The sequence below is a fragment of the Colletotrichum tamarilloi genome (genome assembly GCF_030869305.1).
Source record: "Colletotrichum tamarilloi strain Tom-12 chromosome Unknown Scaffold_140.1, whole genome shotgun sequence".
Taxonomy (NCBI): Eukaryota; Fungi; Ascomycota; class Sordariomycetes; order Glomerellales; family Glomerellaceae; genus Colletotrichum; species Colletotrichum tamarilloi.
The window spans coordinates 1-23,571 of record NW_026849523.1 but is presented as its reverse complement, the minus strand read 5'-3'; the positions used below and the strand labels follow the sequence as shown (position 1 = coordinate 23,571).

The 23,571-nt window shown below is 51.8% G+C and overlaps 10 protein-coding genes across 10 annotated transcripts; 6 read left to right on the top strand and 4 right to left on the bottom strand.

Moving 5' to 3' along the window:
• Position 1: 1 nt before the first annotated feature.
• Positions 2-1,652, top strand: CTAM01_14927 (thiol-specific monooxygenase; the record flags this gene model as incomplete). The annotated part of the gene is made up of 2 exons (XM_060530926.1): positions 2-147; positions 254-1,652. 2 exons carry the CDS (start codon positions 2-4, stop codon positions 1,650-1,652), a joined length of 1,545 nt encoding a protein of 514 aa, XP_060374489.1.
• Positions 1,653-1,787: 135 nt separating this feature from the next.
• On the bottom strand, positions 1,788-7,499 carry CTAM01_14926 (uncharacterized protein; the record flags this gene model as incomplete). The annotated part of the gene is made up of 17 exons (XM_060530925.1): positions 1,788-1,957; positions 2,999-3,486; positions 3,579-3,917; positions 3,982-4,113; positions 4,186-4,235; positions 4,315-4,508; positions 4,570-4,705; positions 4,782-4,971; positions 5,022-5,113; positions 5,195-5,212; positions 5,282-5,418; positions 5,485-5,516; positions 5,580-6,349; positions 6,413-6,474; positions 6,551-6,707; positions 6,784-7,280; positions 7,361-7,499. The coding sequence occupies 17 exons, from the start codon at positions 7,497-7,499 to the stop codon at positions 1,788-1,790; spliced, it is 3,603 nt and encodes a 1,200-aa protein (XP_060374488.1).
• Positions 7,500-9,028: 1,529 nt separating this feature from the next.
• On the top strand, positions 9,029-9,511 carry CTAM01_14925 (uncharacterized protein; the record flags this gene model as incomplete). The annotated part of the gene is made up of 1 exon (XM_060530924.1): positions 9,029-9,511. The coding sequence occupies one exon, from the start codon at positions 9,029-9,031 to the stop codon at positions 9,509-9,511; it is 483 nt and encodes a 160-aa protein (XP_060374487.1).
• A 677-nt stretch (positions 9,512-10,188) lies between these two features.
• Positions 10,189-10,290, top strand: CTAM01_14924 (uncharacterized protein; the record flags this gene model as incomplete). Its single annotated transcript, XM_060530923.1, has 1 exon — positions 10,189-10,290. One exon carries the CDS (start codon positions 10,189-10,191, stop codon positions 10,288-10,290), a length of 102 nt encoding a protein of 33 aa, XP_060374486.1.
• A 72-nt stretch (positions 10,291-10,362) lies between these two features.
• CTAM01_14923 (uncharacterized protein) lies at positions 10,363-10,572 on the top strand (the record flags this gene model as incomplete). The annotated part of the gene is made up of 1 exon (XM_060530922.1): positions 10,363-10,572. One exon carries the CDS (start codon positions 10,363-10,365, stop codon positions 10,570-10,572), a length of 210 nt encoding a protein of 69 aa, XP_060374485.1.
• A 675-nt stretch (positions 10,573-11,247) lies between these two features.
• Positions 11,248-12,958, bottom strand: CTAM01_14922 (uncharacterized protein; the record flags this gene model as incomplete). Its single annotated transcript, XM_060530921.1, has 3 exons — positions 11,248-12,263; positions 12,322-12,651; positions 12,715-12,958. The coding sequence occupies 3 exons, from the start codon at positions 12,956-12,958 to the stop codon at positions 11,248-11,250; spliced, it is 1,590 nt and encodes a 529-aa protein (XP_060374484.1).
• Positions 12,959-14,173: 1,215 nt separating this feature from the next.
• On the top strand, positions 14,174-15,404 carry CTAM01_14921 (uncharacterized protein; the record flags this gene model as incomplete). The annotated part of the gene is made up of 2 exons (XM_060530920.1): positions 14,174-14,363; positions 14,422-15,404. The coding sequence occupies 2 exons, from the start codon at positions 14,174-14,176 to the stop codon at positions 15,402-15,404; spliced, it is 1,173 nt and encodes a 390-aa protein (XP_060374483.1).
• Positions 15,405-15,514: 110 nt separating this feature from the next.
• On the bottom strand, positions 15,515-17,257 carry CTAM01_14920 (FAD binding domain-containing protein; the record flags this gene model as incomplete). Its single annotated transcript, XM_060530919.1, has 4 exons — positions 15,515-15,783; positions 15,848-16,526; positions 16,595-17,104; positions 17,159-17,257. 4 exons carry the CDS (start codon positions 17,255-17,257, stop codon positions 15,515-15,517), a joined length of 1,557 nt encoding a protein of 518 aa, XP_060374482.1.
• Positions 17,258-18,097: 840 nt separating this feature from the next.
• On the bottom strand, positions 18,098-20,464 carry CTAM01_14919 (geranylgeranyl pyrophosphate synthase; the record flags this gene model as incomplete). Its single annotated transcript, XM_060530918.1, has 3 exons — positions 18,098-19,778; positions 19,829-20,120; positions 20,176-20,464. 3 exons carry the CDS (start codon positions 20,462-20,464, stop codon positions 18,098-18,100), a joined length of 2,262 nt encoding a protein of 753 aa, XP_060374481.1.
• Positions 20,465-21,333: 869 nt separating this feature from the next.
• On the top strand, positions 21,334-23,206 carry CTAM01_14918 (benzoate 4-monooxygenase cytochrome P450; the record flags this gene model as incomplete). Its single annotated transcript, XM_060530917.1, has 7 exons — positions 21,334-21,399; positions 21,463-21,555; positions 21,609-21,678; positions 21,738-22,133; positions 22,194-22,371; positions 22,429-22,542; positions 22,594-23,206. The coding sequence occupies 7 exons, from the start codon at positions 21,334-21,336 to the stop codon at positions 23,204-23,206; spliced, it is 1,530 nt and encodes a 509-aa protein (XP_060374480.1).
• Between the last annotated feature and the right edge of the window lie 365 nt (positions 23,207-23,571).

The following is a 23,571-nucleotide window of genomic DNA, read 5'->3' as shown; positions in this document are numbered from 1 at the left end:
GATGGCGAAAGAAGGGAAGCCCGCCAAGCGCATTGCAGTCATCGGCCTTGGTCCAGCCGGTGCCATCACGATCGATGCTCTTGCCAAAGAGCAGGCATTTGACATTATCCGGGTTTTTGAGCGTCGTGAGGCTCCTGGCGGATGCTGGTGAGTCGAAATAAATCTTTACGTGAGGACTGGATGGAGAGTATGGAGCCCTTCAAACATAGTCCATCACAGACCGAGTAGTCACCCGTGTTAACAATATCTACAGGCTAGGTGAAGGGAAACCACCGCCGCTCATTCAATCAGATGAGCTCAAACTTCTCTCCTCCCGAACGGCAGACCTCCAGCTGCCAACAATTCCTTCCAGCCTCCCTGCTCAACTGCCTAAGTCGAGCTCCCCGCGGTATTCTGAATCCACAGTCTACCCATACCTTGAAACGAACGTAGACTTCGTCCCTATGCAGTATACTCAAGAACCGTTTCCTACTGAGCAATCCGAACACTCAAGATCACTCCACGGAGAAGACACGCCTTTCAGACACTGGTCCCTAGTCCAGGACTACGTCCGTTCTCTGGTCGACCGAAGGGGCTACGGTGACTTCATCAGCTACAATACTACCGTGGAGCGAGCTGAGAAGGTGCCTGCAGCAAGCGGCTTCGGTGAGGAGTGGAAGTTGACGTTACGCAAAGATGGTGAGAACACTGATTACTGGTGGGAGGAGAGATTCGATGCCGTCATTGTCGCATCCGGGCATTACAGTGTGCCCTATATCCCATCCATTGACGGCCTGCCCGAGTTTTCTAGAGATCGTCCGGGAAGTGTGATTCACAGCAAGCACTTCCGAGGTCGGGACGCATTCAAGGGCAAAAAGGTCGTGGTAGTCGGAGCCTCTGTCTCAGCAGGAGACACTGCATTTGATTTGACCTCTGTGGCTCAAGCACCTGTATACGCTGTGGTGAAGGGACATACGTTCAACGGGTACTTTGGCGATGAGGCTTTCAACCACCCCCTGATCAAGCGGGTCGCCTCCATATCTCACATCGAACCGACCACTCGGACTATTCACTTCGTAGATGGAACGTCTGCTCCTGGTGTAGACGACATCATTTTCGGCACGGGTTATAGTTGGACACTTCCTTTCTTCACGCCGCAGTCCTCCACCTCTTCGACCACGGCCAAGCACACACCAGTTCCTACCCCTCGCAACAACCGCATCCCGAATCTCTATCTCCACACAATTTACACGCCAGATCCTACGATTCTCTTCGTCGGTGCCGTCAACGCAGGCCTCACGTTCAAAATTTTCGAATACCAAGCCGTTCTCGCCGCACGACTGCTCGCAGGCCGCGTCCCATCCTCTCGCCTCCCATCCACGGAAGCTCAGCTCGCTTGGGAAGTAGACCGTATAGCCAAACGCGGCGACGGGCCGAAGCTTGCGCTCGTATTTCCAGACTTTGAAGAGTACTTTGAGGAGTTGAGAAGAATCGCTGGTCCACCCACGGCAGACGGAAAAGGACGAGAGCTGCTGCCTTTCAATAAGTTCTGGTTTGAACGGTTTATGCAAGGTCACGAGCGTCGAAAGGATATGTGGAGGAGGTTGAACGCACAAGCGAGGGAGACACTAGGAGTGAGAGGTTCTGACGGGAGTTTACGCCCAAAGTTGTGACGATATTGGAGCTTTGCAGAGGTCTAGATTAGGGTTTTCAAGTTATTCTGTGTCCCAGTAAATTTTGTGCATCAAGAATTGTTTAAAATGTTCTGTGGCAAACTACCTTTCTGCAAGCGAGCAACGTCTTTTGGCTTAGCCGACGGACTGACGGAGAATCTCAAGCGTCCTCCTGCTTCCATTGAGGTATTGTGTTTCAGCATTTCCGTCATGCCGGAGCCTGTGGGTATGTCGAAAGACGGACCCTGCTTTGGTGTCTTCGGCGTGTGCGACTTTGACGCTAGTTACCGCCTTGCGATCTGCAGCTGCCTTCTTGGTTAGCCTGACGATCCAATTCAATATTTCCGTATGTTCCTCTCCACGTGTCAACTACGTGGACTGTAATCGTTTTGCGGACTTTTGCGTTCGAAGTCAGCATGCAATCCCTCTGGCATCCGCATATGCACCCATCCACACATATAGCCTTTGTGGCGTGCGATTAGCAGCCGGATTTAGTATTCATTGCGAATTCAATTGTGTTTATTCTCTGCAAGATATGCTTGCTTGATCGCAGTAGTAAAAGTGCGTTTATGTGAGTGAAAGTACGAGTGAGGGTACTTCTGAGTGAATTCAGTCGCGAGTGGAGAGTGGGACTGAGGCTGAGACTGAAAGGAGCAGTAAGACTAAGAGATATCACAAGACATCGGACGAAACATAACGACCACCCGAATGAATCTTGTAGACAGTGTCTCATCCACCTAGGAGGTACTCATATCAGATTTCTTCAATCGGCGTAACATGAATCATTCCAATAATCACTTTGCGATGCACGTTGCAGCCTCTCATTAGGTCGCAGCTTGCAGGATAGGAGCATCGCTATTCGGGCCAGTAGTCACAGAGGAATCTTTCTATCTCTAAGTCATGTTTTATCGTTTCTATTTGTTTAGATCCGCAGTACATGCTGGGAGAAACGATATCAAGCAACCATAGAGTGTAGACTGGGTCTCCCAGGCCGAATATTAGAGCCAAGGTCAGAAGAAGGATGTCATTCAAGATAAATGCCTATTTAACAATGCAGTCCTCTCCAACGTGGTCATTCCCAACAACAACGTACCGTGCTTAGAAGGTTTTTGATGCTCAGCTATGAGACAACTAACGCAAATAGGAAATATGTTTAATAACTAATAGACAAGATAATATGTTGGCTTCTTAGGGAAACAACTTCTGAAAGAAAAAACACCGAGCAGAATCCTACCAAGTGCACCTAATCCTTGGCTTATAATTTGACAAGCCGCAATGAAACACCTCGTCATACTGAGAATCCTGGCGGCATCGAATGCCGCTAACGCCCGGGCACTGCATCTTACCTGGCTCATCCTGGGAACCAGAGTACACACATCCTTCGACACCATGAACATCAAACTCGCCGAGATTCGTGGGGAATTTTGGGTTCGATGAAGTGGTGGCCGCCGCGAAGGCACCCTTGGGCTCATCATCACAGATATCAATAGTGCTCCCTGTTGCGGACTCGTAAATGATCCAAGAACGAGCCAAAACCGACTCAGTGAACGTCTCCCTGAGGCCAATGAAGACGACGTTTGGACGGGGATGGTCGCCGAGCTGGGTACAACTGTTCAGCCAGGCGGCAATAGCGCCATTTGTGCGGTCGACGGCGACGTAGCTGGCCCGACCTGTGTTCTGAAGGATGGCGTACCTCACATCATTTCCAGACACCCCGACGCCGCCGGCGATCTCAGGCTGTTCGAGCCAGGTCGGCTGATTGGGATAATTGTTGAGCCAGACCCTAGCGGCGCCATCGCGAGCACGTGTCCAGACATAGTCGGCCTTTCCATCACTAAAATTCTTCATGTTAGTGAATGATCTCAAGAGTGTGGAAGAAGCAGGCGTGCAGAGCATGGAAAGAGCCAGTGGCGGACATGAACTAACCCATTAATGTCAACAAAGTCAATTTCTTCAGGTCTCTGCCCAATGCCTGAAGCGTCAGCCTCCGGCAGTGGTCTCCAACTTGATGGCGGCTTGTTAGTTTCCCAGACGTTTCTGTAAATTGTTATTCCACCATTCGACTTGAGAAATATGTAATCATCATAGCTGTCGCCATCGATATCAGCGAAGCGCACATTCGCGCCGGGTCCCAGGCCGGTGGCGGTCGATCCGACAGGGTCCCAAAGCCACTTCTCTGCCTTGGATTCATCGGGCCCCTTGTTCAAATACGCGTGTAGTTCTCCTGTTTTTGGGTCAAGGACCAAATAATCGTCTTTTCCATCACTTTTTGGAATGTTAGTTTGACTTGAATACCATAGCCGTATTGCAATTAAACACAAGGAAGCACAAAACTTGCCCATTAATGTCTCCAAAGTGAACAGTGTTTCCTGGACCAGCTCCTGAGGCGATTGGATTTCCATTGTTGACTGGACTCCATAACCACCCCAGAGCATCATCATCATTGGGACCCTTATTCAAGCTTAAACCTTAAGGTCAGTCAAATTCAGTCATTGATAGCCACAGGTGACCAAATTGGATAGATGAAACTCACAAAACGGTCGGTGCCCCGGTGTCTGGATGAAGCCAAACATAGTCTTCAATCTGTAAAATAGTGAGCCAAGATTGGGTTCTAGTTTCAGTGACTATCGTTTCGGAAGAGGATAGACAAGGGAAAACTAACCCCATCGCCGTCAATATCGGCAAATCGAATGCCATCGATGACCATGGATGTGTCGGCATCACCCTGATTATACCACAGCCAGATAGCCCCGTTGTCGTCAATGTATGCGTAGTCATCTTTGCCGTCTCTGGGACCAGGACAAGAGAAGTCAGCAAAGATGGCCAGCTTCGTCGAGTCGAATGAAGCAGTATCAACTCAGTGCAACTCACCCATCCATGTCAGCCAGTCTAATGTTCTTCGGATCTTGCGTGATACCATCTGCAATCGTTTTCGCCTGCCCCTGATTGACGTAAAGTGGCACTCCTTCTCTTCTCGTTGGCTGGTTCAAAAAGCCTGTGAGACCTGCCTGGGCGTCCCAAATGAGGTAGTCGTCGCGGCCATCGCCATCCACCTAATTACAGGCCGTGTTCGTTAGTCCGTGAGAGAAAAGCACAAAGGAGTGAGGAAATAACCCGTGTAGAACTTACGTCGGCGAACACAAGATTTGAGATATCAGACGTGCCACCAGTAGCAATGCCCCCTTGAAAATAGAAGACCACATCTTGCCCTCCTGCAGTCCCTGTGTTCATCCAATGGGAGAGAGACCCGCCAGCTCCAATATACACGTAGTCCGCGCGACCATCGCCGTTGATGTCCGGGAATCGGAGTGTGGCCCACCTCAGTTAGCATGAGGAACACCAGATGCTATTTGACCTCCGTCAATAAACTTCCATCCATTGACCCAGGACTCGTCTGCTCCATAGTTCCACCAGATCTTCACTGCTCCATTTTGCGGGTTGACGATCATGTAATCCTCGAGCTAGTTATAAGTTTGGTTAGCAGAGGTTGATTTAGGACGCATAAAGAGACATAAGTGAGTCTGATTAGATTGGAAACATACGCCATCACCGTTCATATCCTATAAGCCGTTAGCGAATCTTCATTTTTGAGGCTAGTTGCAAGAAAAAATTCGTCATGAATGACATACCGCCAAGAAAACAGACTCTGCAACACCGGCACCACTGCCGATGATGCTATTGTTCGTCCCTGCTGGAGACCACGGGGCGGGAAGGTTGTTGATCCAACATCGTATCTCTCCATTTTCAGGATTGAGCCATATGTAGTCTGTACGAAACGATTGTCAAGTCAGACAGAGCCCAAAGCGTCTCTTGAACGGCAGCAGTGACTTACCTGCTTTCCCATCTCCATTCATATCATGCAGTCTGCGAGAGCTCAACGGTCAATTAAACACTCCAGCGAGAAGTTTTGATGGTCCAGTGACATACCGAACGAATTTGGTGTCTAATTTGAGTCCATCAGCGACTTTGCCCGCTTCGATCCAGTTTTTGCGATATTGCCAGCCGCCAGCTTTTCCAAAGCCGGATGCGATCATGCCTGTGGCTCGCCACACTGGCCCGCCCTTGCAAGTGCGCTCCCCGCCGCTCCCACCGAGAAGAGCAGCCGTCCGAACGCTGCTTCTCGAGCTCACCTGGATCGGGTTGATTCCCCAGCTCGGAGACGGGATAGCCCCATCTAAGCCGCCGTTCGCATCGATGCCGGGTAGTGTCGGTTGGTCTGGGTCGTCGCCCACAGGTTGGCGGATCCAATCGGAAGGGATCTGAGAGATGAAGTCATACCAGTAATCGCCAAAGTCCCGGTAGCCTTGATTTGTTGGGTGAATGCAGTCCCGAAGAGATCCTGTAGGGAAAGTAGTGAAATCGACCGCGAGAACGTGCTTGCCAATGGTTCGACGAGACTGCACGATGCCCGGAATGAGAGCCTGGTACTGAGCTGTATTCACCTGCTGGGCTTCTTCACAAGTACTGATGATCATAGCCACAAGGACGACGGCGTCCGGGCAAGCGTCCACAATCTGATCGATAAGCTTGCCAAGCCGACTAGCCGCTCTGCTCGGATCATTGCCTTGCTTAGCAATATTAAGGTTAGGATTCATGTCGTTTGTGCCGGCATGCACAAGGATAATATTCGGCCGTTGCTCTAATGAGCTGCTAACGTGTTCCGAGATGTACTGGATCGTCTGGCCTGACCATGCAGCCTGTTGATGAGATTTCGTTCAGCAAGGCTCAGTGTTTGGAGGTTCCCAAGTTTCGTGGCTTACAAAATATCCACCAGACATCGTGCCTCCAGCAGACTCAGTCCCCACGAAGACAACTTCATCCTCTGGTGATAGTGAATTCGGTTGTCAGCAAACAACGTCGTAAGACAGTATGTGAAGTAGCCAGGGGTAGTTACTTACTTGACAAGTCTTGTTGCAGCTTTAGTCTGTAGCCGTTACCGTCGCCTCCATCCCTCTCGCTGAGGAATCCAACAGTGATGGAGTCTCCCACGCCGAGAATGCGTAGCTTGGTCCCTGGCTTGACCGCCTGACCTGGAGCTACACCTTTGAAGGTCAACTTGTCACCAATTTCTGTACCAGCCCAGGTTCTGTATTTTTTTCAAGTACTCCTGCGGCAAATCGGCCTCAGTTACGACATCAGCTCCGAGGAAGAGCTCTTCGGCATCAGCACCCGCTTCTATCTCCTCGCCAGAGGGACACTGGGGGTCCCATGTCAGATCACCCACAGCGGTGGAATTAATGATGGTGACCGTTCCGTCGGAATGCATGGTAAAAAGATCACCAACTGTAAACGCGGGTTCGACTCCTTCCGTGGGTGGGCTCGAGGGGGGTTCTGGGGCGAGAGGTAGGTGAGGATAAACATTTCCTAGCGCCTTTTGCACATATCTTGCCATGGCATACAACGTCAGATTCTCGCAGCTCTGGGCGATCCAATGGCCTGTGTCGTATTTGTATCTCGCAAGAGTCTTTGCCATCTTCGGGCTGTAGATTTGCAGAAGCTGGTAGGCAGGTGGAGACTCCCCTTCCTTTGGTACCCACATCTTGAGGTCTGTAACGTGGGTATTGGAGCCGTACTGATTGGCTTTGGACACCCAGTCAATGTGTAAAAGCTCATGGATCCATGTCCTGGCTATCACACACCTAAGTTAGGAAAAGGATAAAAATCATTGAAGGAGATTCATTGTTATAGTAAGCTGCACTGTAACTCACCTTTGTTGGGTAGGTAGTTATCGAGATTCGCGTACCACAGAGGCCCAAGGCTCTTGTCGTTTTCGTTCTTGATCACATCGCTTAAATTACCTTGGGCGAAGTAACGAGGACAGAAGTTGATTCGTGCAATCCCGTACATGGGATCATAATTGGTTGTGTACGCCACTTTCGTTGATCGGCTGTTGCACGGGCATCTCTTGCTTGGGTCATCGCAACGGACATGAAGGCGCCACGCAAACGGATCGAACACGTATCCAGGCTGGATTGTGGCCAAATTTCGGAAGATCTGTGAGGAATCATTGGCGCCAGTCTTCAGAACTAAGGATCAGGATGATGGCTTATCTTTTATGGAATCTTGCTTGGCCTGATTGAAAGAAGGGGGTCCAAGGTATTCGGATGTCGTACTCACTCGTTGCTAGAGCATCGTGGAAATGATTTTCAGCCTCAGCAACGGTCAGATCCCGATGTTCGAGCGGGGTTGGGTGAAGAGCTGCCGCTGTCAGAGCAGTAGCTAAAGAATAGCCGCAAAGGGCAATTCTTGCTGGGTGGGCTACCATCATCGTTCTGACGGATTTCGGGAATTGAAACTGAACAGAGCACACGAGTATTCTGAGAAACGCACTTGGTTCACGTGGGAAGCCACAGTCAGTCATAACATCAAGTCGATCATGGTTTTATACATGAAATCGTGGTAACCTCTCCGACGCCCATGTCCTGTCCAGCATGAGGAAACTTCTCTTTTCCTTAGCCGCTGTCACCGCTCGTATCGGCATCATTTCTCTATCGAGTACAGGGTCACTTAAATCTAATCCTTGGTACTACTAGCGCCCATGTTTGAGATATTGGCGCGAAACTTCCAGTTGTGCGAACGGACTGATCGGTAATAGCGAAAGAAGCAGAAAGTCTCATGATTCATCCTTTGTACGGGGCTCATGCAGGCTGTGGTTGTGGATGTGGAGAAAAGCCTCATCAAACACCCCAGCATTTTAAGACTTTTGTCATGGGCATCAACCAACCCAAAATGTGACATGCTCGTGTGCTGAAGCGTTAATTCGTTGTTAAGAAAGGCAACATCATTGTTGGAGCTGTAGACTCTTGACATTGCAGGGGTTGTCTAGCTCGTGTTGACAACCAACAGACATTTCAGAACCAACAGCCGCTGAAGACCAGCTTGGCAAGCCTGACACCCGCCAGTAAAGGTCTAGCTTTGTGGGCAGCTCATGTTCAAGTGCCAACCTACCCAACAGGTTCCGCTCTTGGCTGACACCTTCCTAATAAAGTCATCGCTGGGACATGGTGAGCCGCCCGCAGCGCGTTGAACCACGATTTGCATGCTAATTATGTCAGCAGAGTCTAATTCTACCCCACAGTCAAAATGCCAACAGGCAACCGCAACCACACACCATTCTACTTGGATCTGAACACATCCTTTTCAACATGATAATCTCGCCATCCATTTTTCTTGCCGTAATCATGTTCTTTGCGGGGAGCCTATTCAGGTCCTCCGCAGCTGCGGCGAGTCAACCAGGCTTGGCCTCCATGCGGACCAACAACATCCCCGACTTTGAGGTTACGGATGATGATGCCGGCGATGACCCTTAGAGCTTCCAGATGGAGCCTTCTATCGATAATGCACGATTTCGTTCCAACTTCTATCCATCCTACACGATGGTTTATGGGTGGCCTAGCACTGGAGGCTTCTATATGTTGCAATGCGACGGCGTAGACCTCGAGTTCCTTGGCGTTGACCGCCTCGTCCCAACACCGCGGAGCGATGATCCAGCGGAGGAGGATACTCACTGTATCAACATGCGCAAACTCGGTGCCAAGTTTTACCAAAGTGATTGGGATTACTATCTCAAGACCACCACACACGAGGATCTTCAGGATCGCTATCAAAAAGCGATGGAGCTTGGCAAAGATAATTTCTTCGCGGCTGAAGAGGCCAATAAGGCCGCCGAGAAGTTCATCAAGGTTTTTGGATGGCCGACAACCGGTGGAGTCTGGGCATTGAAGGTGCCCACGGACAAAGTCCACTCGTTTGGCATCAGAAACGCCTTCACGATAGACGAAAAGTGTCGGGCGATTGAGATGATGGGGGGAGTCTTTTATGCCGACCCAAACGAGTGCCCAGATTTGGACCTTGTATAGTCAAAGCTGGACTCGAGCACATTCGATATTTTGGGTTGGAACTGGTCGGTAGATGCTTTGCCCGTGCAGCAGATCAAGCCCTCCGTCGATTGCTTTAAGTACTTCATTCTTCTACTGAATTAAGAATATGACTCGTTCGATACAACAAGATTAATTCCAAGTGCACTGCGATAGCACCAGCCATGTTTCATCGCTCGGGCAACCCTTCGTAGTACTCGTGGTAGCATTCGGAGATTGCCTCAACTCTCGAAGACTGAGCTCACTGGGAATATAACTTTATCAGAAGTGGAAGCCAAGGACGGACGAATAACATTGGGTTCGGGCGTTTGTACTTGAGGAAAGGCTGAACTCACAAGTGTAAATAATAGCTAGCCTTCCCAGATCGACAGCTACTGGTAAGCTCAATGTCCACACCATCCTCTCGTCTTAATCTGAGAAGCCAACATCGTCACGTGCACGCTACCTTCTATCTTATTATCCGGATTGTTATAACAACTATCTTAGATTTCTCGTTGCTTTAAAGCCTAAAACCCACGTGGCATCACTTTCGTACCCGGAATCCCCGAAACCCTTATTTCGAAAAACACTCGACCATCTCGAGACCATGAAGCCTTCCGCGCTCCTCCTCTTTGCCACCCTTATCTCGCCCGTGTAGCACTCGCCACCATAGCTGAAAAATGTGGAAGCCTCGGGGGGTTACATACACTGCCGCCTCCCTCGACACCAGCGGCGTCGACGCCGTCCAGGTTCGCGGCTTCGTGAAGCACCCCTTGGCCTGAACCCTCGATCCGGGCAAGCCGTGGGACCCCGCCCGCAGACGCAGACGCAAGGCGCAGGGACTACGGACGAGCATGAGGAGGGAATCCTTACCGTTAGCCGCTCGTGGTGGCATCATCGCGGCTGGCACAATAGCTGTGACGTCGATCCTGGCGAGTATGGGTGCTCGAGGGGATCATGCTACAAGGCGTGCGGTGGCAATGGGCGGTAGTGCTAGACTGCGAGGAATCGGGGGTTCGGATCACGAAATATGTGCGACCCGAAGTCTGATTGTGCGAGTTTAGACGATGTCGGGTGTGTTAAAGGGTGCAAGGCTTATGGTTGCAAGTGATAGTTGAAACGTTCTTTGGTTTGTCGCGGTCTCGCCTTGACTTCGCATGCTTTCCGCCACATTTCGAACTTTGATTTAGCAAGCTTAACATCATCGATAATTCGACAATGGTATTACATTTCGAGTCTCCGTTCTAAGTGCAGACAGGTCGATTCTCGTGGATAGTAGTGGCGTTTGTCCGTGCATGTAATGATCATGCACCCTTCCGCAAACCTCCTCGAATCCATCAGCTTGTCAAGTCTTCATGTCAGACGTGTCACAACTCAAAATCTGACGACTGGTTAGTGCACAGCATTAAAGTATAGGAATTACCTCACAGATACCCAGCATCATTCAAATACTGTACTCCCCACAGGACCAGGTCTGGTCGTATGAAAGGATTCAATGACAGAGAGCAACAAACATGTCTTGACTAGAAAGGCATATTCGATGATGTGCGCGTGCAAGTCCATGACTTCGCAAGGGTAGTCATCTCCGTAATCAGAGTGTTAGTCTTTCCGTTATTTTGGAGACTTCTCTACCAGGCTACTTTCTACATGATCCGGAACAACTCATGAGGTTGGTAAAATTCCTCGATACCCTGTCACGACCAAGAAATAGAACTAAGAGTCCAAGATACCGCTGACACCTACTCAGGTCGCTCATGTACCGTTACTCTCAACCCCTTGGAATCCTCCGGCATCACAGGAACCACGGTATCGCTCGTGATCACGAGATCAGCAGCGGTCGTCTCAAAGAGCTTCAAGGTTCCGACATCATCTTTCCCTTGAACCTCCTCCGACCCATAAACCCTGAATAGTGCTGCCAGCGTGAGGTAGAGCTCCGCATATGCCAGATTGATACCTAGGCAAGCTCTGCCACCCTTGCCGAAGGACACTAGATAGCGGTCCAGCAAGGGGTCGTTAACCCAGCGCTCAGGCTTGAAGGTGTGAGAGTCAGGGAAGACACGCTCATCGTGGTGCACCAGGTTGCTGGTCATACTGAGGGGAGTACCGGGAGGTATACGCCATTCGCGATCGCCGGCGCGGTATACGAGCGTCTCGTCCGGGCAGATGCGGTGCAGCCGGTGCGAGATGGCATGGCTGAGACGGACGCCCTCCTGCACCACGCCCGTCAGGAAGGGAAGACGCTCGAGCACGAGCAAGCTGAGGGGCTGCGATGGATCGGGGATCGCGGCCTCGAGCTCGGCTTTGAGGCGCGAGAGTATTTCGGGCGTGGAAAGGACGAAGTACGTCGAGACGCCGAGCGCCCAGGCCGTAGTGATGGTGCCCGCCGCGACGACGACTTCGCCCTCCTGCCAGAGCCGGTCCGTGGACTTGTCGTAGTCGGAGAGCTTGCTGTTTAGGATCTCGTGGAAGATGGTGCGGCGCGTCTTGTCGTACGCGTGCATTTGGTGGGCTTGAGTGATGTCGGCCACCTGTTTCTTCACACTGGTCTGAAGCTGGGAGTAGGCGCCCATGGCCGGGCTCAGCTTGAGCAGCAGGGAGTCTGGCAGCTTACGCAGCAGGTCCATCAGCGAGGGAAAGTGCTTCAGAACATGGCCGGCTTTGCCGCCCTGAAGCATGGCATCTCTGAATGATGGATCAAAGTCAGCGGCCTGGAGTCGGTTCTCGCTTTTTCCAAAAGCATAGTCCTCCACGATATCTGAAGATTTCGTCTTAGTACGCAAATCCTTTCTCGGCATTTGTTTGAGGGTTCTGACCGTTGGTAAGTGCAGCATAGGCATCATCAAGCTTCAGAGGGGCTCCGGACTGGGCAAACTCGCGGAGGCGTCCGAGGAGGATTCCCATGTTCCGGTCCACCAGTGGTTGCAGAGCGCGAACGCTTTGCTTGGAGAAGTACGGCGACAGCGCCGCCCTGCGGATGCGGTGCTCATCGTGGCCAAGAGTACCGATCAAGCTCTCGTCGACGCCGAAAGACCGGGTGATCCAGTCCCATTTGTCACGCTTGCGTCCGCTGCCAGCGTAGATGGTGTTGTAAAAGTCCGGATCCGCGATGTGAATCTCGTCGGGATTGATACGGACTATAGGGCCTGGTTGGGTATTAGTTCAATTTGACTCCTTTGATTGTCATGTTGGCAAAGATGAACACCGACCATACTGCTTGTGCAATCTACCAATTTTGAAGGTGTACTCGGGCTCGGCAACTACATCGTACCAGAATTCATACCAGTATGTCCATGCTGCTAGCTTTGGGCCCGGAAAGTGAGAGATTGGACTGAGGAAAAGGCGGTAAACAGTAAGGTAGAGAAAGTAGATGATAGGGAACACGATCAGAGCCGCTGCCGCCAGCACCCCCAATGGCCTGGCCGTCTCGACAGGAACGACGAATATCGACATGGTGGCTCAATCTTCGTTGTTCAGAAGAGACAAACAGCAGCTGGGGAGCCCTATGGAACGGAAATGGTATCCAGCCACGGCGACATGCTGCAAGCTTTTGTCGCTCAACAAAGAGTCGTCTTCGGTTCATAGCAAGCTCGTCTTGGACCCGTTCACGTGTTTAGCTTGAATGCTGGGACCAAAACCCCACAGCAAGTCGAAGCATGTAGCCCAGGATTGTCTCACATAAGCCGGGGCCGAGATTGCGTAGAAGTCTGACAAGTCTCAAAATGGGGGGTTACCCTTGTACACAGGGCTTGATAATAGAGAAAATGCTCGTCAGCGCCGACTACAAGCCCCAGGATTCGTCGGTAACTGACCCTAACCGCCTGATAAGGCCGAGGCTTGCTGCTAGAGCTGCAACTGAGCCCTTAGTAAGCCCTAACGCAGAGAAATCTAAGGTAAGGCAAGGTGTATTGAGTTTATGGAGATGCTATTTACACGGCACTGAGGTGTTTGCGAAGTAGGATGGAGACCTACGTCGGTTGGGGGGGGGGGGGGGGGGGCCCCCCCGGGGGGGGGGGGGGGGGGGGGGGGGCGCCGCCCCCCCCAAACCCCCCCGCGGGGGGGGGTGGGGGGTGGGGAGGGGGGGGGGGGGGGGCGGGGGGGGGGGGGGGGGGGGGGGGGGGGGGGGGCGCCATCTGCAGGTGGATGCAGTGGGCTGGGCCGATCCGTCTGCTCCACAATCCCACACGGAAGGATTCGGGTTTGTGGAGCCCGCTGACGGCGTGGGCCTGCGTCGTCGGCGTTGCATTGTAACGTTCCCCGATTAGGCAGGCATGTCAATAGTGCGGGCGGCCCGCACTATTGGTGCCGTCTTGCCCGGAATCTTTCCCCCGAGGGTCGTAGTGCCTTATCAACGTCGTCCCATATGGCCTACAGTCAGCAGCTAATCTGCGTCAGGTAACGACATCGTATGTTTGGTTTTGGGCTGCATCTCTCGCCATGTCAGATGCCCCGTATTCAAGCTGAGAATCGATGAAACTAGTTGCCGAGATACCGAGTGGGAAGCGCACCAGCTGGCTAGGGAGACTGGGCTGAATTCTTTCCTTAGAACGTAAGGGATAATCGTTCAAAGTCAGATAGCAACAATTGTGTTCTCGGATACCATCAAACATTACATTTGTACTGTACTACCAACTTAGGCAGCCTGTCACATTGTCCAAGCTCGTCGCAATGCCTCTGGAACGTGCCGACTTCGTTGGTGCCATATGGCTCACTACCCCTATTCTGGTCTTGTTGGGCTCAAAAACCCCGAGACACTTGCGCTGGATCCTTCTGCTCCCTTTCGTGGGGGGTTGTCTGCTTGTGGCTTTTGTTTTTCCCTTTGGCCCGGATATTGCAAAGAATTACACCTTTGGGACAGGTTGGGCACCAAACAGAACGTTTTATCGAGCTGATATTCTAACAGCATTGTCTCTTAGTCTTTTACGTCGCGTTGGTCAACTTCAATCTTCTTGTGCTCGAAGACCCTTACCTGGAGCACAAGTGGACACAACCCACAAGCGATGGGAAGAAACCTCAACAGTCTTTCCACTCTCTCGGTGCTTGGGACCGGATAAGATGGTGTTTTGACAATGCCTTTTCCACCAGAGGTATTGGATGGAACTGGCGGACTGCACCTCTACCTCCAGCTCCAGCTCCAAGCACCTCCAAGACCGCCTTCTTCAGGCTATCGATGCAAAGAATACTACAGCAATACATGAGCCATGATATTGCTGCCGGTCTTCTTCTGTGGCTGACTCATGATGGGAAAATGAGCGTCGTTGAGTTAGACTTTGTCCCCCGTTGCATCGCTACAGCCTGCTGGTGGGCCTCGTCAATTGCCGTGATGGATATCGGATATCACATCGCTTGTTTGATTGGGGTGTCGTCCGGGCTTTTTTGGACGCGCATCGAAGACGTCCACCCGGTAAACGGACCTTGGGTCGAGTGCTACACCCTGAGCAGGTTCTGGAACCGCACGTGGCATCAGAACTTTCGAAGGGGCCTGCAAATCCCTAGCAGATTCGTGGCTAGGAGAGTCGTCAGAGCACCTAGAGGGTCTATGCTCAGTCGTCAAACCCAATCGTACTTTGCATTCGCCCTGTCTGGACTGTACCACTGGGCGGCAGCAAAGATGGCAGCTCCATTTGAGTCTTTCGCAAGAACTCTCACCTTCTTTTTTCTGATGCCGAACATCTTGCTCTTGGAAGATCTGGTCATTCGTTTTGCTCAGGAGAAACTCGGATGGCGTGGATCCTGGTGGCCTGTTGTTGGACTCGTGTGGACTTTTCTTGCTTTGACCATACTCGGTACAGGATTTGTGAACGATTTGGTCGCACCTGGACTTGTGACCGCTTTTCCGGCGCTACCAATGTCACCCACTTATCATATGCTGAACACCATGGTCGAAAATAGGGGTTGAATCTGGTTGACCACATTCATAACTGGGCAATTTGGGGTATTCTTGTATATATGGGGATTTTTGTAATGTTCATAGACTATATGCAATAATTATAGCCCCCGGAAAAATCATCATTTGATCTTGTGGCCACCAGGCACTAACTCCGTGAACAGTCCTTCGCTGTCGTAGATGTGTCTGACCTTCTTCAAGAACTCAACGTTTTCAGCTCCATAGCTTGCGACAGGATCCTGGTCTTCCGCAGCATAGTTCATGTACTTGAAAGGATGATACAAACCCTTTTCCTTCGCCGCGGTTACGGATTTCTCAAGAACGCTCTTGATGCCGATAATCACGACAGCATCGTCTGCCTCACGAGACCATTCCCAGCCAAAAGAACAGACTGGAAGTCACACGCATCAGCCTGCAAGTAACATCTCCGTTATGGTAGAAGAGATTGAACTTACCAATGAGCGGTCCAGATTCTTCATCGAGACCCATCACATTTCCTCCGCGCTTGAACTGTGCCCCGATGATGTTCTTCGTCAGGGGTTGGATGCCCAACATTGGCGCAAAGCGTTCGTCTTCACGTAACCCATTCTCCAGAGCCCTTTTGACCTCTTCCACAAAGTAGCCGACCATCAGTCGAAGCAGATCCTCATCCATCCTGAAGGTGGCTGTCGTGAACCGGCTCCGCTTGCCCGCGGGCTCTGAAAGATTCAGCTCTTCAGCAAGGTCCGATAGTGACGTGACCCTTGCCGTCGTGACAACCTTGGGAGCTCCATATGTCTCGGCATCGTCTCTGAACTTGGAAAAGATGGGAGGTTCCTCTCTTCCGAGCGTGTCATACTGCCCCACGGCCCAGGCGAAGTTGCCCTGCATAAACCCAAGGCCTGCAAACAGTGAGACATGCTTGTCTGAAGGGGCGTCGTGTCCGAATTCTACGAAGGCTGACGTGATGGCCGATGTCACGGATGGTAACAACGGCCAGACGTGCAGGCCACCCCACATGGGACCTTGATCATACAAATCTAGATCGAAACGGGTCACGACTCCAAAGTTGTTGCCACCACCGCGAAGCGCTCGATAGAGATCCGGGTGGGTGGAGTGCGAGACGTCGAAGATGCTGCCATTGGCAAGGACAATCTGGTATCACGTCAGCTTCTCGTGTGGCAAACGTGGGTTCTCGCATTGCGATCCCGGTCCCGACTTACCTCGTAGTTGCGAACGTTGTCGCACGCCAACCCATGGAGTCCAGATAAGTGGCTAAGCCCACCGCCCAGAAGTAATCCTCCAACGCCAACCCCAGTCAGTCGGCCCCCAACAACAGTCTTATTCGTCTTATCAAGCTCCTTGAAGACTGCCCCCCACTTTGCGCCTGCGCCGATTCGAGCTACACCGGCACTCGCGTCCACTTCGATATTGCCTAAGCCGGCCATGTTGACGGTGATCCCACCATGACTATTACTGAACCCGGGAATGTCCGAGTGGCCACCCCCGCGGACGGCAAAGGGGCACCCCGTGGAGCGCGATGTCTGCACCACGAGTGCGACGTCCTGGGCCCCACGGGCGTGGACAAGGCAGGCCGGCCGGACGGCCTGTTGCTGCTGCGACCAGTACAGAGATCCAACGTCGACTCCCGACCCAGTGATAGGCTGCTGCTCGAACTCTGCAATGTAGTCGCCCCCCGACTCGACGGATAGCTGACTAGATAGCGAGACGCACTATCGATGTTAGGGGAGTGTGACTGACTGTCTTGACGGTGTAGCTGTACGTACCGCACTCTGGCATGAATTGGAGTCTGCTATGAGGCTTTTACTCGCTGCAAGGGGAGCAAGGAGGACGCAGGTCCAAGTCAAGGTCGATGATTGGCGCATTGTCGTTTGGTCTGACACGGTAGAACCAAGAAGTCTGAATACCGGAGAATGACGACAGTTGAGCCAATGATATTGGGTGTAATGTGGGCGTAATGTGGGCGTAATGTCGGAATCTGGCTGCCTGCTTCTTCCCAGAAGAATCTGCTTCTGATTACTTGCCCATTATTCCAGCCCACGATTCTCAGGCTTAAGTAGGCAGGAAGAGGTCATGGTCGAAAGCCGCCCGGTCCAGATCCCAGCAGATGCATTCGAAGACCGGGCATGATGCTCTCCTGTAGACAACGGACTCGATTGCTCACCTGCATGTAAGCTTCACGCCCTTCGCCACATGTGTTCGTCCCATGAGTCCTAGTCGCATCCTCTTGCAAAGACCGGTCTCGCCCTATCAGGCCAGGGTGTCTAGGTATGGAGGTGGAGCGGGAGTCGGGCCCGCCCCGTGTGTAACCCTGCAGGGGTACGAGGATCTCATTGCTTTCCATGCGATGCAGATGGGTGTCATTAGGATCTAACGTGCAGTAGTCCTTTCTTCAACGGCCCGACCCCTGGAGGATTCTGAAGTTGGCGTATCCTTCGCCGCGCAAATGGGTCCAATGACGGTGGTGTATTTACGAGAGCTATTTGCGGGTTTATCTTGCAAGCGAAGCATTGTGACGTTCACCGGCGACGTCGAAATGTTTCTGGCCGAAGCGAAAGATAACATGGTATTCCTCAACAGGATAACGAAAAATATATGCTGTAAGCGCTAAATCAACGTTGTATCAACATTCGACAACAAGAACATGACCCATAGAGGGGTCGTTACACGGCATGCGTCACAAATCCTCGATCCATCCAACTCGTCTATCCCAACTTGGCAATCCCCTTTGTGCTTAGCTTTGCAAGGCACAGGCGGAGCATGGGGTTGGCTTCTCCTGTCAAACGCTCCAGTTGGCCGATTTCCGACTCCAGCTCCCGCTCAACGTCCCGCAAGCAGTCGAGCGTCTTCTCAAACGCTCCACACTTGCGTAGGCAGCTCACCAGATGCGCCTTGCTCTCTTTGGAAAGCGGAGAAGCGGTAGTCGTGGCTACCGTCGGTCGCTGCCTGAACACGCCAAGGATATGCCCGCGATATTCCGGGTGGTTTGCGAGGCAGTAGACAATGGGGTACGAGAACTTGCCCTCGTCCAGGTCCTCGCAGAGACCCTTTTGGGCCGCGTAGTCTCCGAAGTTCATGTAGTCGTCCCGGATCTGGAAGAAGCGCCCGAAGAGCAGGGTTAGCCGCTCGAAGTCGAGGCCTGGTGTCTCCGTAGCTGGGCTCTCGGCCTGCATGACCCGTAGCAACATCCTGAACATGCCGCCGGTCTTGTGGTCAATCATGTTGACGTATTCGGCCTCGGTAGGGCATGCCAGGTTGAACTTCCAGTACAGGTCCCAGCTTTGCCCGAGGTAGAGGCCTTCAAGCTCTTCAAGAACTGCTGTCAGTGCAGCTGGGCTGAGACTCTGAGCTACTTCCTGTACTGCCCTAACGAACATGAAGTTTGCGCTGTTGATGGACTGGGCTTGCCCGAAGATGACGTGGGCTGATGGGAGCCCCCGCCTGAGTGGAGAGTTGTCTTCCAGGTCGTCCAAAATGAGTGATGCATTGTGCAACAAATTTACAACTGACGTGATTGTCTTGACCGCTGCTGAAGGCACGTGTAGCCAGGTGTTGAGAGCATCAATCAGGGTGCCGCGAACACCTTTGGAAGGCATTCCTGAGATGTAGGCTGCCGGCGCATCCATGGCCAGGTTGGACGGTTTGTAATGGGGGTACTGGGAGACCGTTTGAATGTCGTGTTTTTGACACGAAACATCTACGTCCATGCTTCTCTTTTTCGGAACAATTGGCTCTTGTTCTGGACTTGCCATTCCGTACTCTGAGAGTTTTCTTTTGACTCCGTTGCCATTGACAACAGTTTTGACACCATTTCCGTTGATGGTGGCGTTGCCCCCGTCACCGTTCGAGAGAATCTTGATGTCGGTGCTTTGAAGCTTGGTAGCAGTTTCATTAGCGATGGGCACCGTCTTGAACCCGTCTCCGTTGTGAATTTGATCAAGACCATGGCCGTTTTGGCCATTTGAAAGTGTTTCGTTCTTCCACGCGTTTTGTCTCGGACAAGCAGAGCACCAATAGTGGTTTCCTGAAACCGCTAGGCCAGCGCAATCAATCCATCTTCTCAACTTCAATGATATGTTGGGTCGAGCTGTATAGAGATCATCGCGGCGTTGACAGAAATCACTCTCTGACTTGATGATCCTGGATTTGACCGCCTCCTTGGCATCCTCAACGGAAAGTCCCATTGTTCGGGCAAACAGCTCCACGGCGCTCACAATCCTCTTGGATTGACCAGACTGGAGTTCTCTCAGTTCGCGCTCCCAGCTGAAGTAGTCATTCGCCAATAAAAGACCTTCAGTGGCCGCGTCAATGATGGGCTGCACGAGCTCATGCTCCGCTTCCGAGAGGGATATTCCTAAGCTGAATTGCAGCATGGGCCAGAAAACTCTAGGAGCTGGTTAGAATTGATACCGGAGATTCGGAGAGGATTTGCTTACAGCATACCGCCGTTGTCACTGCGGTATTGTAGATATTCTTCTAATGTCTGTGCCTCCTTGTCGCTGTTCTTCTCGCTGATAGCAAGCCAGACATCACGAAAGGCAGCGAGCATATTCAACCCAAGCTCACGATCGAGGTTGATACATTCAAGCATGCACTGCGAAACGAGCTTCTTGGTCTTCGTTGCCCTTGAGTCAGGATCCAAACTGCTCTTGTCGTCTGGGTTCAAGGCAGCATGGAGCTCATCGTGCTCGGCTTGGGCTTCCTCGATGCTGAGGCCCTCCCCAGTGTCTGAAAGTTTGTCAGATTACATACTGCGGACAGGAATCTGGAAGGTAAAACTTACCATCATGAATCAAGCCCAAATCCGAAAGATATGCCAAAACTCCTAGACGCTCGGGAATGGCTTCGGGGTAAATGAGAGAAGACCAATTGCCTACAGGCGAAAACGAGAAGTAAGTCTTCTTCTCTCGGCCATCTCCCATTTCCCTGGCCCAGTCTCCGACAAATCGCCGGCTGGCTGCATCAGCGAGGTCGTCCCGTGGATGAACTCGGATCGGAAGGGTTGTAAAGCAACCCGTCTCTCGAGCTTCCTCCGCCGGTACGTGTCTCGATTGGTATGGTAAGGGACCCATAACTGGCAATAGCAGGATAAAATGCTTTGCAAAAGTTCAACTAACCGTCTCTGAAGATAAAATGAATATATGTGGGCAGCAGAGTCAACCACCTCGTTGTTCTTCCTTCGAGTTTAGATACTTGCATTATCCTTTGACCTTACTGGACTTCGTTGATAGTCGTTTGCCGCGTCAACAGCTCTTCTCGAATAGGCTGCGATAAGCCCACATTCTGGGCCTAGCATGTGGGTGGTTTTGGTCTCGGTAGGCTTAGCCGATAACGAGACACCATCACCATCGCAATGCAGGGTAGTTGACTTCGTTGTGGAGGTATGGGTCTGGGACTTCGATGCTACGTAGACTTACATGCAGACTCCAGGCGCTTACGTGATAAGGGCTGGCAGGGGTGGGGCCAATATATTCGAAGCGCGAAGACGCGTGCCAATAGAGATCGGTGACTCTGTGTAGTGGACCCTGATTTTGTCATTTTCTAGACGTGAGCAGAATCATGGGAAAGTCTGAACCTGTCTAGTTCCGTATGTTTAGACACCCATGCTCGTAAGCGCTAGTATAGAGCCCGGGTAAAGGATTCAAATCCTGTAAAGGGAGGGGGTGATAGAAAGAAAGAAATGGATTTCAGAGGCCCGCCTTGCTTCGGTAGCCTCTGATCTTGCTCCGTCGTGAATCTGTGTCCCCGAACTTTACCCCCAGTCCCCCCTTCAGCTTTTGATATGACACTAGCTAGCATTTACAGAGCCGAGGCACAGGAGAGCTCGCAAAGACCAACCGTACGCACGGGTTTTGGAATCAATCTCAAGAACTGACGTCCCATCTCAGCCCAGCTCCATCCAGTCTTGCATCCGCACTGACGACAATCACGGATCTACACCATGGCCTTCACTTCACCATTATCGACCTGGAGTTTGAGACAGCAATTGAGTCTTGCATTGGTTATCGTATGTCATACTCTGTGGAAGCGATCAAGATGGCCACTGTTCTGACACTTCTTTCTCTTCTAGTTGGCGCTGGCTCTCGTGTCAGTCGTTATCTATGGCTGCTTCTTGCATCCTCTCCGCCGCATTCCTGGCCCATTTCTGGCCAAATTCTCTCCGGTTAGTCTCTTCTCTCGATATGTGCGCGAGTCACGGTTAAATGACGAGAACAGCTATGGATTATGAGGGCTCTGCACCGCATGAGATTCAACTCGGAACTGCAATCTCTTCATCAACAATACGGTAAGGCCCTCGGAATCAACGACCAAAGCTGTTTGACTGACGTTATTCGTCTGTTTCAGGACCTGTTGTGCGAGTCGGACCCAACGAAGTCTCGTTTGCTTCACTTGAAGCGGAAACAGCAATTTACGCGAAACAAGAGGATGGTCGCTTTTCCAAGGATGGGACCTTCTTGACGCTCTTCTCGGACCTCGTATTGAACGCTCCGACCCTCATCACCATACCTGACCCTGCACTTCACAGGAAATTGCACAAGGTGATCCAGCAAGCCTTCACCCCTCAGGCGCTTGCAAGGCAAGAACCTATCCAGAAGCTGCATATTGACATGGCCATGTCCGAATTCGAAGAACTTGCCAAGAGCGGCGGTACCGTGGACATCGCTGACACGTTGGAGACGATGTTCTGGGAAATCATTGGTGATCTTGCTTTCGGCGAACCTCTCATGTCTGGAAAGCGCCGTAAGTTCAAAGCGGTGCCTTGGATATGCCGGCAGAAATAATGCTAACAGAGTGTCCTAGCTACTTACGAGTCATTGAAGCAGCTTGGTAAATCTACGATGCCCATGGTCGAAGCCTTGAGCTTTTTCCTCGCCCTGCCTGGGATTGCCCCAGTACTTGGGATTGCTAGAAGCCTCATCACAGCATTGCCGTTTCCGTCGCAACTCTCCAAGCTTGTGCCGTCTTCGAAGTTGCGCGAGTGAGTATTTCTGCAAACTACTTCATCATTGCGTGATCTAATACGAATTTTGAACAGCTGTGCCGAAAGGCAAGACGGAAGAGAAGACTTCCTGACCGCTATCATGGGCAGCGAGAAGCAGGACCTGACGCTCGACGCGGATGCATTCTTCAGTAATGCCATGGGACTGACGTACGTACAAACCGATCTCCTCAATGCGACTTTTGCTTAGATATATCACAGCCTGGCCGGATACCAGACAACAGCTACGACACTGTCCGCAACTTTCTACCACATCTTGCGCTATCCTGAGGCGTATAACAGAGTTTGCTTCGAGATCCGCTCGACCTTTGCCAGTGACGAAGAAATCACAGGAGCGCGGCTCGGCAGGCTGCCATTCCTGAACGCCTGTATCCGAGAGACCCTGAGGTTACTTCCACCCGCAAACGGCAAAACTGCACAGCGTACTGCTCCTTCATGCACCATAGATGGGGTGCACATCCCTGCCGGTACCATAGTCTCCACTGATCTTTACACAATCCAAAGGTCGCCGGAGTATTTCGTAGACCCCGCCAGCTTCCGCCCCGAGAGATGGCTCGATGGTGCGGAAGACACCGAGTTCAAGGGGGACAACAGGACCGCTTATCGTCCTTTCCTCATTGGAAGTAGGGCATGTATCGGCAGGGAGATGGCGCAGCAGAGCATCCGACTCATTGTTGCAAAATTGCTTTGGAGATATGACTTTCAGCAGCTGGATCAGGACGGATTTGTTTGGGAGCGCGACGCTGGCAGTAGTCTCATTTACACGGACTACAAGGTCATGGTACATGTGATGAAAGCCAGCGGCAGATCATAACGTTTTCGAGCATCATCACGCTGATTCGATGTCAATCACTGCTCTGGCGCCCTCCCAGATCTCGAGGAAACGTGCCTCAATAGTGTAGAGGAACCTCACGCTGACCTTTTGGCAACCGTAATAAGTCAACATACCCACTTCCTGGCACCCCCCTTGTTTCTGGCACCACAAAAACGATGGGATCACAACCCAACCTCCTCATTACTATTAACTATTGATCCTCAACCACACCCACTACAATACAGCTGCCAGCCTCACTAGGGCATTCAGAGTCGCTGGATTCAGCCGTGATAACCTCCTTTTCACCCGCTTCGATTTGAGCCCGATGGATATCCCTGATGTTCGCGAACTTCGTATTGGGATCG